The sequence below is a fragment of the Panthera onca genome, chromosome A3, assembly GCF_046562875.1.
Source record: "Panthera onca isolate mPanOnc1 chromosome A3, mPanOnc1 haplotype 2, whole genome shotgun sequence".
Classification (NCBI taxonomy): Eukaryota; Metazoa; Chordata; class Mammalia; order Carnivora; family Felidae; genus Panthera; species Panthera onca.
This window is the reverse complement of record NC_138341.1, coordinates 102,735,416-102,749,517: the sequence shown is the minus strand read 5'-3', so window position 1 is coordinate 102,749,517 and position 14,102 is coordinate 102,735,416. Positions and strand designations below refer to the sequence as shown.

The 14,102-nt window shown below is 37.6% G+C and overlaps 1 protein-coding gene and 1 long non-coding RNA gene across 4 annotated transcripts in view; both read left to right on the top strand.

Annotated features, from left to right (window-relative positions):
- Positions 1-14,102, top strand: part of LOC145715368 (uncharacterized) — a 569,759-nt gene that overhangs the window by 15,637 nt on the left and 540,020 nt on the right. The window lies entirely within an intron of this gene.
- BTBD3 (BTB domain containing 3) overlaps positions 1-14,102 on the top strand; it is a 35,400-nt gene that overhangs the window by 15,667 nt on the left and 5,631 nt on the right. The window contains exons 2-4 of one of the 2 annotated variants that reach the window (XM_060611921.3): positions 11,096-11,381; positions 11,873-11,963; positions 12,555-12,673. In XM_060611921.3, coding sequence (XP_060467904.1) covers positions 11,239-11,381; positions 11,873-11,963; positions 12,555-12,673 — 353 coding nt within the window. In that variant the 5' untranslated portion in view covers positions 11,096-11,238. Of the gene's footprint in view, positions 1-9,501; positions 11,382-11,872; positions 11,964-12,554; positions 12,674-14,102 lie in introns of those variants that run through there. The other variant, XM_060611915.3, reaches the window with a different exon arrangement.

Sequence of the window (14,102 nt, the reverse complement as noted above, 5' to 3'; positions counted from 1 at the left end):
TGGGTAGATTTGTAGGGAAGAAAGAGCAGTGAGGATGGCAGGAGACAATTAGTTCATCTGCAGTGTGGGAATAGTCTTGTTTGCAAAGTGAGCTCATGAAGAGGACAAGTTAGCTCACAGCCATGTCATGGCGATTCAGAATGCATTGCAAAACATGAAGCTTCCTCTCTCTGAGAAGACAGAATTTCTTCATTTCTTTCTGGAGAGATATTTGGTCTGCAGTCCTGACATGCACTTGGCCACATGCCACCTAATATTCCTTTTTGTTTCCTGTTTGATGCTATATTTTAAACTTTATGAGAGAATGTTACCTTAAATAGTGATATCAACCACGTTTCCTATTCTAAAGTCTTAGTGGATCACGGCTTCCCTATAGCTGGCTATTAGAATGTGTATGCAGAGACCTAACTCCTATAAATTGTGATCACCATTTTCAGAGACGGTCTGAAACCCATGTATGGGTCCATGTACCTCTGAATGATGGTGAACTGGCTGTTTCTCTGTTATTGAAACAACAACAACAGAACTAAACAGTTGAATTGCCACTTGTTGAGGATATATTTGGATTTGAATGTTCATTAATCTTTAATTGCACTATAGTTAACGTACACATGTAAACACTGTCTACCTGTTGTTTTGTGATGCAGAGATTCAGGAAACCCAAATTTAAAAACATATTCTTATGAATACTTTTGACTTTCTAAGTGAGACTCATTTGAGCATTATTTTATGAGAAATTAACTTCTTTTATTCTGTACCTCTGGGCAGTTCAAGTACTGACCTACTTATATAGTAGCTCTTAATTAAAAAAAGAAATGCTTGCTGAATATATATTACAATTGAATTTTTCTTTGAAATACCTTATTTTTCTACTTCTGGTGCATGCAGTGAAACTAAGTACAGAACCCTCTCAACTTTATTCCAATTACAGCAGCATGAGGGATGGAAACAACAAGGGAATACTTTATCAGTGCCAAATTATTATTTTCTGCAGCAAATGGGGGCAATTTCTGAATGTTACTTGGTGTTGATATAGTGAGGGTTTTGCCAACCTTTATAGGACAGTGTCCTTCACAACAGTCATGGAGAATTGTGTACTTAACAGCTAATTAAAAGTAGCATAAAACCTATTTTTTAAATTTGGGTTTAGGATAGATTTTACTGTGAGTTTTTGCCAGAAGCTGGTTTCAATAATCATCCTCTGTCACAGGCTTCTAATTCTACTTGAATTTTTTGTTAGGAAACATTTTTGTGGCTTAGTTTAGAATGTATGTGCCTTTTTCATTTTCATTTGGTGGTCCCTACTCTAGAAAAGATAGGTTAGAAATTGGGTGTGAAGATGCCTTGTGTAACTTCACATATGTTTGTATTTTCCCGTGGCACAATTTATCTCAGTGGAGCAGATTTCTTATTTTTAGATCTTGCACTGTTTGCTTAAAATAACTGTATTTCATTTCAGCCACATACATTGTAAAAGTGAAGGAAGGCATTTCATTAAATAGTAATTAATTGAGACCCTTGTCGATGTATTTATTATGATGACATAATCACCACATTGGTAACTAGTCTTTTTCTATGTGATTTTGTTAAAATAAGAAATAAAAGTCACGCTCACTTGCCAACCTTGGCCTTGCCTTTACCAAACCTAATTCTGTTCACTTTAGAGTGATAAAAATTTTAAACCTAATATCATGTATATCATTACTTCAGGTGTTTTAGGAGGTAGTGGTAAATTGAATGATAGGAGAGCAGTGTTCATTTCTAAGCACCTTTTAGTGACTAAGGGCACAACACCTATTTAGATGACTGGTATTTGGTAATCTTTTTTTTTTTCATCTTGTAGAGCTTTTTTTACCAGTAGAATTGTGAATGTTAGGGAAATTGGTCTGCGATATTTACCCCATTAATAACCAGTATTGATATACAGTATCTGATGATTAGAGCATTGTCCCATTCCATGTGCTTATTGGAAAAGTGACTTTCCCAAATACAGCAAGACATTCTTTGGTTAAGTTTAGGTTAGGCCTTAATGAAGAAGGGCTTTGGATTTTATTTTAATGATCTGACTATGGAAATGTTTTTAGTTATTCCTAATATCAGGAAAAAAAAATCACCCACTGAAGTTAAAAAAAAAAAAAAAACTAAGAAAAAATGTTTTTCTTTGACTAGCACATGATTTTCTTCCTGTGAACTGAAGCCAACAACCAACCTACAGAAGGTCACAACAAGATTGTTCCATTCCAGCATTTCTAGTAGGATTAATGTCCCCTGTTGGATCACTGTAGTCTTCTTTCTGGCCTTCTCAGAAGAGACTTCTTGAGGCCTGATTTTACTTTTCTTTGGATAAATTGTTTTTAGGTACCTAGGTGAAAGTAACACATAGAATAGAATCATTGTATTATAGTAACAATATGTCTCCCTCTTTAACATTTTAATGTAGATTCTATTTGTTTGAAAATAATGATTTCTAAGGACTCCTTTAGCTCCAGGTTTAATCTATGTGTAATGATGTTGTAAGTTAATCTTACATTGATTGGTAAAATATCTTTAGTAAACATTACCCGAAGAATTAATAGGCTTCTATTAACGAGGTTTGTGTACATGTATAGTTGTTGTGCCCTGAGAAAATAGGAGAAATGCATTGCATTAATGCTGGATCTCTTACCGATGGAAATTCTCATTTTGGAATTTCCATCTAGACTCTCTGCATATTATCGGTTGTCAAAGTAGCAAACTCAATTGAGAATTGTGATTATAAACTTTAACAAAGGATTTCTTGATGAAAGCTCAGTTATTCTAGTGTAGTTGAGCCAGAATTTTGAGAGGCCATCTTGCCTGGTTGGGGGAATGATTAACCAATCTAAAGAGAATCCTTTCTTTCCATTGACTTGTGTATCTTTTACCTTATTTCACTGATTATAAGGTGTCATCAGCCGTAAGACATGGTATTATTTTATGTACATATAAGAAAGGGAAGAAAAAGTCCTACTAGTTGTACTGTTAGCTGCCATCAATTATAAGATAAATTCAATTTCAGAGATGTTAAAACAGGGGAGGTCTTAATAATTAAATAATGGCACATTCAGTTGGGCGTCTGACTCAGGTCATGATCTCAAGTTTTGTGAGATCAAGCCCCGCATTGAGCTCTGTACTGACAGTAAGTGCAAAGCCTGGTTGGGATTCTCTCTCTCTCTCTCTCTCTCTCTCTCTCTCTCTCTCTCTCTGTCTCTCTAATAATAATGACATATGTATGTGCATAGTTTTTGTTGGGTACTGGTCATAATCATAATATTAAAATGTAAAGAAAATATATTAAATAAATCAGTATTTCTGCTAAACATACAGATTCTTTAATCCTAGAAATCTAGAATTGGGAAAAAATAAGAGATTAGGTAGTGAACACTTTTACACATGAGGAAATTTACTAGATCATCCAGAGTATATAAAAATAAGGAATTGATTACCTTGTTTACCAAAGTATCTTAAACTTACAAAAGAACTCATGATAGTAGTCCTTTAAATAGTTATCTTTAGGGGTGCCTGGGTGGCTCAGCTGGTTAAGCATCCGATTTCGGCTCAGGTCGTGATCTTACAGTCTGTGAGTTTGAGCCCTGCGTCGGGCTCTGTGCTGACAGCTCAGAACCTGGAGCCTGCTTCGGATTCTGTATCAACCTCTTTCTCTGCCCCTCCCCTGCTCATGCTCTGTCTCTCTCTGTCTCAAAAATAAATAAAAAAATTAAAAAAAAATAGTTATCTTTAGAGTATCTCATATGATAAATTTTATATACTGTTTCTTCTCAAGATCACCTCATTTAACATGATAGAGAATGACTTGGGATTTCAGTGAGGCGTGTAGTATTCCAAACAAGTGTATACAGACATAGCTTATATAAGCATCAAATATCATGTTAAATATCATAACAAAATTTTAAAAAGAAATCATTGTTCCTGCCTTCAGAGATAGTCACATTCTACCTTTGGGCATATTTTCTAAGTTTAAAGAACAAGTGAAGGTTAACTGGAGCTCTGTGGTGAGAAGGAAATAACTTAATGAAACTGTCCACGAGCCTTATCCTTCCAGCCACACTGAGGTATGCTTCGCCCAAATGCTTGTGTTCTCACCCTTGGTGCTATAATTCAAACTAGGTCATGGCTGAGAGAGGTCAAGTCGAGTTGCTAGTTCATACATGGGTAAGTTGTAGCTTTGGGCCCTCTCAGAGAAGGGGTCCAGCAGGGCATCTGCCAACAGGCGGTCTCACAGGCATGAACTCCAGGGGACATCTAGCCTGGAGTATGGGTTCCAGGTGTAGATTTAGGCATCAGGTGGGGACCTAATCACGGTGTACAACACAACCTCACCTGCAAAATCCCCACAAGAGCCTCAGCAACCCAGGACCTCTTGGCCTGTGAGTGAGGCTAGAGCAAGCCTGCAGATGGGGGTGGAATGTCATTAGTTGTGAGGCCTGGAAGATTATAAGGGCAGGGAGCCAGATTAATTTTTGGGTTTTTGTTGTTTTGGAAGATTGTATCACAAATATTTCCTGCTTTGGGTACAGTTGTTACTAATAGTGAAAGCTTACCTTTTGGGAAGCGTTTTAGACTTTTATCAAAACGCTTTCACAAACATGTAATCTTGCCTTCACAGTAAACCTGAGAGGGCTGAATGGGTATAATTACCCCATTTAGCAGATGAATAAAATGAGACTTAAGGATATTCAGTACCTTAAGGTCACTTCTTGATGGCTCTTGCTTTTTTCACTATACCATGCTGACAATGCTTGGCTCCATATTTATTTCTAAATTTAGAAAGTATATCGTCTATTTTCCAGCAGCTGTTGCTATTTTTAGGAACTGCCAACATTTTGCTGCTTATCTTTTTTATCTCTTATATCACAAGCGTATTTTTTGCTCAGTATTGAAAAGTAAGCAAAAACAATACCCTGTTCCATTGTGACTTAATCAGGTTAGATTGAAATTTCTCTCCTCTGTGATGGTCTATCAGTAATTTTTAGAAGTGATCCATTCCACAGTTTACCATGTTAACTTCACTTGTAGCTGTTCAGGTATTTTGTGGTAAACCAAATGCAAGTTCAGACAAGGAGTCCAGAGTTAGAGCAAGTTAAACAAGAGTTGCCAGCATTCTTGGTTGTTGACATAGGATTTGTTGGGGTAGACCACGAGTGCCTGGTTTTTCCAACTTTCGTTTTACCTGGAGAGCCTCTTCTGTGTGTTTCAGCAGCTTCCTCATGGCTGTTAGGCATTTATGTTCCTTCCTGTTAGAGTTCCTCTCCATTTTTTTCCAGAAAATGCCCTAGAATTCTTTCTGCAGGGTACGGAGTGTGTGTGTGTGTATGTATGTGTGTGTGTGTATGTGTGTGTGTATGTGTGTGTGTGTGGTGTATATATATATATAAAACCATGTTCATGGTTTTCATATCTGTAATTTTTGCATATATTTTTTTCTTTTAAAGTAGATAAAAATATGAAAATAAAGCATTATGTAAAAATGTGGGGATAATTAACTGTGGATGGAAATTAGAGCGGAACAGACAACATTAGGCAAGCAGTCTGGAAATCTTTATTCTAGTCCAGACATTGCCCCCCCTCCCTAACTATTCACAACTCCCTTAATCTTCTGGACACCTAGTCACTTTATCTGTGGACAGAGTTGCATTAAATGTATTAATTTGTATTGTCCCTTTCTGTTCCAAATCTCATTCAGGTCCCAAACTGAATATACAGGTTTCTACTAAATAAAGAGGGATGTCTGGCAAACCTTCCAGTGGTGAAGAGGATGATCTAAGTGAACTTAAATTCTGTTGATAATTTTGTTATTATTGGGAATTGAATGAAAAGAGAGAAAGATGATTGAACTTTCTGACAATTGTAAAAATTATCTAAAATCCACTTTTACTAGCTAACTTGTTTGGTTCGTAATCTTGCTCACTATCGTATGCCAGTCATTTAACATGTTACATGATTAGCATGTTGTATTTTAAGAGCACATGTTTCCCCTACTATCCAGAAGTACAGTGTACCTGTGAAACCTTTCGTAGGCCAAAATGGCACAAAGAAGAAGCAATTACCATTAGTTTATTTGGAAAAAGTCTTGAGTGTTCCCAGACCCCCAAAAATAACCTCTCTTTGGCTTTTCTGGTACTTTAGGACACATGTTGCTAATGGATGCACAAAATAAATCAAGGTGTAAAGCACAGATGCTCATAGAGTTCAGAGCTATGGAGCTTGATGCTGAGTAGAGTTCCTGGGGAGGCGGAGTGGTGGTGCCACTTTTCTCAAAATGTGTACTGCCTCTGGAATGGCTCACTGCAAAACAAATGCTGAAGGCCTGTTGTGCTTTTTTTCATAAAAGCAAAATTTCTCTTTGTATTTCTCTGGCTACTGAAAACATGTATTAATGTAGGTCCTTCATAAGAGCGAAGTCCATAATGTGAACTTTTGAAAAGTGGGAGATACCTGCGTATACTTCATAAAAGATTGGTGGCTCCTTGACCAATATATTAGGGCGGATTAACCATGTCTCATAACAGCTTTAAAATTCAGGAGGTGTAACGCTAGTTGTTGTAAGGAAATTTTAGAGGTGGAATATGACCATAGATTTCGAGCTGATATCCTTGATTTATTCACTCTTCAACATAGTGGGTAATGTTTCTGGGTTGTAGATTCAACAGATGGAGTTTGAACTCTTTACATTTAATTTCAAGGGAGAAAAAGAAGCTATAATTTGTGTTTAATGAACTAGACTGTAGAAAAGAAAGCAGAGAGGAAAGTGATATAAATACTTTGTATATTCACATCAGTCTTAGATTTTCATAATATTTTATTGTGTTCTGGATCATGGATTACTCTGAAGGACAGATGATAACTATGGCTTCTCTTTCTAGAAAAATACATGCACACTCCCAGTTGTGCATGTTATTTGTTGAGCTGCCATATCCTCCTTCAAGTCCAAGCTCTTGATAGAAAAGAACCCTAGAATATGAAACCTTGAAAGCTATTAAAAATAAAGCTAGACCATTATTACTTAAACTGTGGTCATGAAATCAATGGAATGAATCAAGACCAACAATAAAAATAAAAGAGAAAAATAAGATAATATCTATACTGTCATAACATGCTAAGAGTTTTTGTTTTGTGAACGGTCTTTCCATTTTTGTGTGTGTTTTCACACTTGTGCTAATACTGAGTCTGAATATAAAATGCATTTCTTACTAAAGTGGATTGAAGGTACAGATTGAAAAACAGTCATCTATTCTAGAGAACCTCTTCATATTGTAGCTGAGGAATTTGAGGCCCTTTAAGGCTAAATGATTTGTTCAGGCACCCCTCACCTTCAGCACACATACACACAGTCTTTTGTGGCTGCACCAGGACTGAACCACATTATTTGATTACTAGTTTTGCTGTGTCACAACACTAATTTTTTGAAACAGAATTATGAAGTAGATTATTGTATAAATATTAAGTCGTTCATCTTGGCATTCTTTAATCCTTAATGTTTCTGACTAAAATGGTCTCTGTCGTTGTCCTGTAAAATAATCGGGACATGAGCTTTTCCAGAGCATTGAAAAATATTTTGAAGCCTCTCAGTTGGCTGTGCACACACGTGAATCCTAGAATTTTGACATTTTGGGCCTAATCAGAAGAATTTCAGAGTAAGACATGAAGGTTAAGTTTTATGACCAACCCAAATTAAATCATTTTGTATTTTTTCTCCATTTACTTGATAATGGAATGCAAAACATGGCACCAGGTGTTGATACTGGATCTTTGGGAGACCCTGTAACCCTCTTATTTTAATCTTACATGAGGTGTTGTCAAACTTGAACATCATACTTATTACCTGGAGGGTCTTATTAAAATGCAGACTCTGGATTTCTAACAGGCTCCCAGGAGATGGTGTTGCTGCTGATGCTGCTGTTCTGTGGACCACACTTGTAGTAGCAAGGACTTTATACTACCTGTCTTTTAAACCGTGGTAGGAAAATGAAGCTCTTAAGAAGTTTTCCATGTCTTGATTTTATTATCATTTTCATGCTTTTCAGATTGTCCACAAAAATTGAAATGGCATTTTTATTTTTTAATTGGATTACTTTTTTGTAGTGAAGAACACATCTTTCACAGCCATGCTCATCAGCCCCCACACCTCATGAGGGGCAGCACCCTCTTTGCAGCACGGTTTTAGGGGACTCCAGTTTAGGACTGCTTCTTGTAACTAGTATATTCACAAAATATTTCCACGGAACTTAATTGTCCAAATACCTGAAGCCTTTAATTTCAGAAAGAGCAGTTTTTAAAATATTCTGTAATTTTCGCTCAAACTATTAGGTGCACTTTTTATTTTAGTGGTGTAAGAGCAGTGTTTGTTTGAGGCTTTCTTGGTAAAAGGTGTTGAACAACATGTGAAATGAGTAAAAACCACGAAGTCTTCTACTTTTTATGCTTTTCCTGTTTTTTTTTTTTTTTTTTAAGTTTATGTATTTTGAGAGAGAACATGCACAAGCAGGGCAGGGGCAGAGAGAAAGAGGGAGGGAGAGAGAGAATCCCAAGCAGACTCCACACTAGCAGCTTGGAGCCCACAAACCGTGAGATCATGAGTTGAGCCAAAAACCAAGAGTCAAATGCTTAACCAACTGAGCCACCCAGGTGCCCCTGTGCTTTTTCTATTTTGTCTGTCCAGTTAACAATTATTAGTCTGTCTTGTAACAGCTCGTTTCCCTTTCCATTCTAATTGGTTACTGTCAGACCTGAAAGCCAGGTATGTGTGGGACTATCCTGGTCAGAAGGACCAAGGACCTTCCTGTCATCCCGTCATGGGGGCTTTCCTAGGAGGTTGTTGTCAGGAAGTTCTGTAGCCGACCAGCAAGGAGAGAAATCCTTTGATTTTAACGTCAGTCTGGGAGTTAGTTCAAATAGGAGCTCATTTGTTCCTTCTTTATACCTTTCACCATGGGCTTTAAAAATGAGTCTCTAGAGCTCTCTTCCTGTAACGTTGTGTGATTTGAAAGTATGTGTGTGTGTGTGTATATATATATATATATATATGTGTGTGTGTGTATATATGTATGCTTGTGGTAGCCCTGTGATCGGGAACACAATAATTGTAATAAATAAGCAGCACTTCAGGGTCCATCTAAAATGGGGGTGAATAACCTGTGGTAAAGGCTGTGGTCCTACATACACAGTCTGCCTTGCACTGGCTTTGCAATAATGATGTAAGGGTTTTAAGGGTAATAATGATGACAATACAGAGGATATTCCTTGGCTCAGTCTCATGACCGAGGGTCCCAGGGATTAAAGTTTGATTTCGGTGTGTTATCTGCAGCAGATTACTAGTTATAATCATCATCATAGCTCCATTCGTTGAGCCCTCACTCTGTCAGGTACTCATTATTCAGATGAATGCTGTGCAACAAGCAGGACCATGGCCATGAAGTCTGCGTTCTGGGGTCGAGGAGGCGGGGGGGGGGGGGGGGGGGGGGAGTAGCAAATAGCGGCTGTACCTGGAACAAATGAGAGTAGTCCAGATAGCTAGGGGTGAGATTAAGTCTCCTCATTAGTCCCTCTTTAAAAATAAACAAACATGTGTGGATCTTACAGCAGGTGTTTTGTTTTTTCTTGTTCAACAAAGCTAGAAATTGTTGAGGGGTTCACATCTATGAAAACCATATAGGTAGTAGTTTATGTTCTTCTGATTCCAGGCAGAGAGAACCTGTTTGCATTTTAACTAGGCGGCATCAGAACATGTATCATCTTGAATGGCCTTATTATTGTTTTGTGTTAGAAGATGTGGATTATATTCTTCAAAATTATGACAAATTAAATGTAGCCATAACATTTAGGCTGGATTTTGAGGTCCTGAACAGGGCCCCCCATCTGACATATTTTTAGTGAATTACAGCCTTTAAAAACTGATTAGCAGACTTGTCTCATTTGAATCTTATTTTTATTTGTCTGTAGTTTCAGTGCTGCTAAACCTACTGGTATAATCTTAGACTAATTTAAAAGTATTTTCTGACCTGAAACTCCTGTCAAAGATCATTATAGGAACTAGAAAATGTTGGGAGGTAAAATGAACACATGACCTCATCTCTCTTATTTTGCACTAGACTATAACTTGCATTCAAAGAGACTGGAAAAAGAAAAACAACATTCCTTTCCATTAAGCTGTAATAAATGTGTTGTTTAGTATGGTTTTGCTATTAATAATCCATTTTAGCTGGAAGAATGGAGGATTTTGTTTGAAGTATTTGAAACTAAGTGCTGCCGGGATGAAGATTTTACTAGAAATACAGAGTACATATCAGTCCCTACCCTTTGTTAATTGATCCTGCTTATTTAGCTAGGGAAATTAAAATGTATGTCTACTGAAGGGAAATCCGTGGGCACAAACTGTTCCTTTCCGGTTTGCAGATATATTTCATAGGTTGTTTATCTTATTTAAATATGCAATAATACAGGAGGCAACAGAATGCAACTGCTGTTCCTTTAATATGAGAGCTATGCACGTTACAATAGGTGTCACTGTTTTGCTTGGTCCAATCATGATTGGTGACTTCAGCTATTGGCTCGGAGCACTGGCTGTCTGACTCCATCTGCAGGGCTGTAATACCTACTCTCCTCCGATCCATTCACCACACAACTTCAGCCGGCTGAACAGACTCGCGCGGCTCCAGCACATCTTGCTAACCTAATTCAGAGAACAAGCAGTGCGGCTCTCTGCCTGTCATCTTCGCTCACTGTAGCATTTGCAGGTGATCTAGGAAACTGGGTTATTTTTATGAGCAAATAAGAGAAATAGGAATCATGATGGAGATGTATTTAGCAGACCCAGTACTGGATAAAACTTAAAGGCAGTTTCTATTCAACATAGTGAAAAGGTCACCTTGTCCGGCTGAGAAAAGAAGCAAAGCATCAGCTTGTTGGTTTCTGTTAACATCTTGGCTCGTGCTAGCCTCCTTTCCTTGATGTTTACACCAATTTGGGATCTCTAGCCGTAAAGAGAGACACACTGTACTCATGGTAGATGACAAGGAAAAGAACATGAAATGTCTCACCTTCTTCTTGATGCTTCCAGAGACGGTAAAGAATAGGTCCAAGAAAAGCTCGAAGAAAACAAATAGCAGCAGCAGCAGTGGCAACAGCAGCGGCGGCAGCAACAGCAAGTTGCCCCCAGTTTGTTATGAAATAATTACCTTGAAGACTAAAAAGAAGAAGAAGATGGCTGCTGATATATTCCCTCGTAAAAAACCAGCCAGCTCCAGCAGCACCACTGTCCAGCAGTACCACCAGCAGAACCTCAGTAACAACAACCTTATTCCGGCCCCAAACTGGCAGGGTCTTTATCCTACCATTCGAGAAAGGTAAGTGCCGGGCCAGCACATTTACTTGCAAAGTTTTCCTGTGTTGAAGTTTCTGCTTTTGCACAACCTGTAATGGATTTTAACGTAAATCTGTGTTTCCTCTTTTCCCAGAAGCTTTACGGGTAATGGAAAACTGCCTTGTATCTTTTCCAAAACAGTACAGCTGTTTTCCTCTTAGATAAAAATGTTTTTGCAAGCTGTAACATTTAAGTGACAGGATTGTGTCTGTGGACCACAGAAGGTTTGAAGATAGAAACCTTTTATTTGTCCTTAGCCTGATGAAAAGTTTGTGTAACTTTTTTTTGTTGTTGTTACTTCCCATGTGTTTGCAATGATCACAGAGTTGTTTAGTTGGAATCTTTATTTGTAGTTTTACCCCGAAGTTACTAAACTGTTGCTTTAGCTTGTGACTCTTTTGTGGGCTTTGTATGTTGGGGAGGGGTTTTAAAAATGCCGGCTGCTGTGAATTAATGAATTGCCTCTGTTTATAGAAATGCAGTGATGTTCAATAATGATTTGATGGCAGATGTACATTTTGTGGTTGGGCCACCAGGTGGGACTCAGCGGTTGCCAGGACACAAAGTAAGCAACAGCTGCATTACTGGTTTAGTCCTGAGGTTTACAAAGAGGGACCCTTTCCATGAGCCTGAAATGAAACTTGGTTGGGGTGGGCAGCTTGCCGATGGCAGGCAGTGCGTGTTTCACCCATCACAGAGAAGGCACAGCCTCTCCAAAGGGTCTTGGCCACGCTTAATTTTTTTCTTTGTTTCTCTCTACCCTGCTTTACGTCCCACACAAAAACATGCCCTCTTAACTCTCCAGTCATGGAAAGTTGTTGGGACAGGTTAGGGAAGTCATGTTTATTACTCTTCCCTTAGAAATTGGTTAGATACGTTTTTATTTTATTTATGCATTTATTTATTTATTTTGTAATGAGGGAACTTGTCCATTAATCTCTTAAAGCCTTGAGGTAATTAGCAGCGTAAAGACTGGCTTGCGTGAACATCTATCATGCTTTCACGGCAAGATACACTGTACCTTGGCTTTGAAAAAAGAGCAGGTGTAGGTGCTCTATGTCCACTGAACCTGATTGCTTAGAGTTGTTTTTCTGGATTGATTTACTGAAAATGCTTGTAGTTTAGTGCATGAAATAAGATTTCCCTTTCTCCACAGTATGTTTTAGCTGTTGGGAGCTCTGTGTTCCATGCAATGTTCTACGGAGAACTTGCTGAGGACAAAGATGAAATCCGTATACCAGATGTCGAGCCTGCTGCTTTTCTCGCTATGCTGAAGTAAGCACCGTTCGTTTGTTTAGAGTTTGTTTATGCCATGTCTGTACTCCGCTGGTTTCACAGTTAAATGTAAGTTCTGTGTAACAGAAAGGGAGAATGATGAAGAAAGAGGGAGCTGCTTACCTTGTAAATGTTTTTGGAGAAAACTGCTGTGCATCTTTCGGTGGAAAGCATGTGGAATGGTGCAGGCATTTATAATAACACTTTGGCGTGAGATTTTTGGGAGCAAGTGGCATGTACAGTGATTTCATTTTTAATGACTTAAAGAAAAATAACTTCCTAGAGTAGGCATTGTCTAATAGAGCATATTATCTCTGACAGCATCATGTATGAAGAAGTCTTTGGAGACATATATTATATTTTTGTTTCACAGTTCCAGAAATTGTATACCTCATTTAAGTACCACCAGTTAGGAGATTTTTGAGTTTTCCAGGAGTTACTGTTTTCTGTCAACAAATGTAAAACTTACTGTGTTGAAATAATCTGATCTTTATATATACATGCATATACATACTCTTACATAAAATCACATATCATTTCTCAAGGATAAGAAGCATTTGCTTTTGGTAGCAGAGGAGACATTTTTGAGACAGATGAATAGTTTTCTATAGTTTTATATGTATTTAATGGGTAATATAAAAATGTAAAGCTGTAAGGTACATACTTCTTTAAAAAATAGTTTTTTTATGTCTCATGGTGCTTTTCAGAATCCAGTACATGTTCATCAGCTAAATAGAATCCGCTTCTTTGATGTGTATTGGCGCTAGACAGTGTGATTAAAATCTGATGATAATTTTAAATAATACTTAATGATTTGTGTTAAATCCTTATTCTAGCACACCAAGTATATCAGGAATTCAAGGATATCTGCTGCTGTAGGGATTTTGGTTCACTGGAATAAATAGGTTTGTTGAAAAAAAATATTCTGTGTGTCAACAAGTTGGACAATAATCCCACAAATAGTTAAAATGTTGCAATATATTTATTGTCTGCTTCTACTGAAAAATAAGTACTATAGTTCTAGCACTTGAAGTATTCAATTCTCTATTTATGTTGTAGTTTTGAAATCTAATTTCTTCTAACTGAAACTTTGACAATGGGAAATAGGGAAATTAAAGATAAGTGAGCATATGAAGTACCTACCAAAAGGTGAAACTAATTCACCACTTTTTAACAACCAACAGTTAGTGACGAGGGATGTGTACAGAAACCAGTTTTACCTGGAAAGGGTTTTGTTCTGTTTTGTTTTGTTTTGTTTTGTTTTTCCCCGTAAAGTCAGCTTTGTATATTTGACATTGTCTCTGGCGGAGGAGAACGGCAACACGAGTTCAGCGTTTTGACTGCACTGCAGTCCAGTAGTGTTGTGTTGTTGATTCAGCCACATGTATACATAATTAGGAAACATGAATAAGAAATTACAAAATTACAT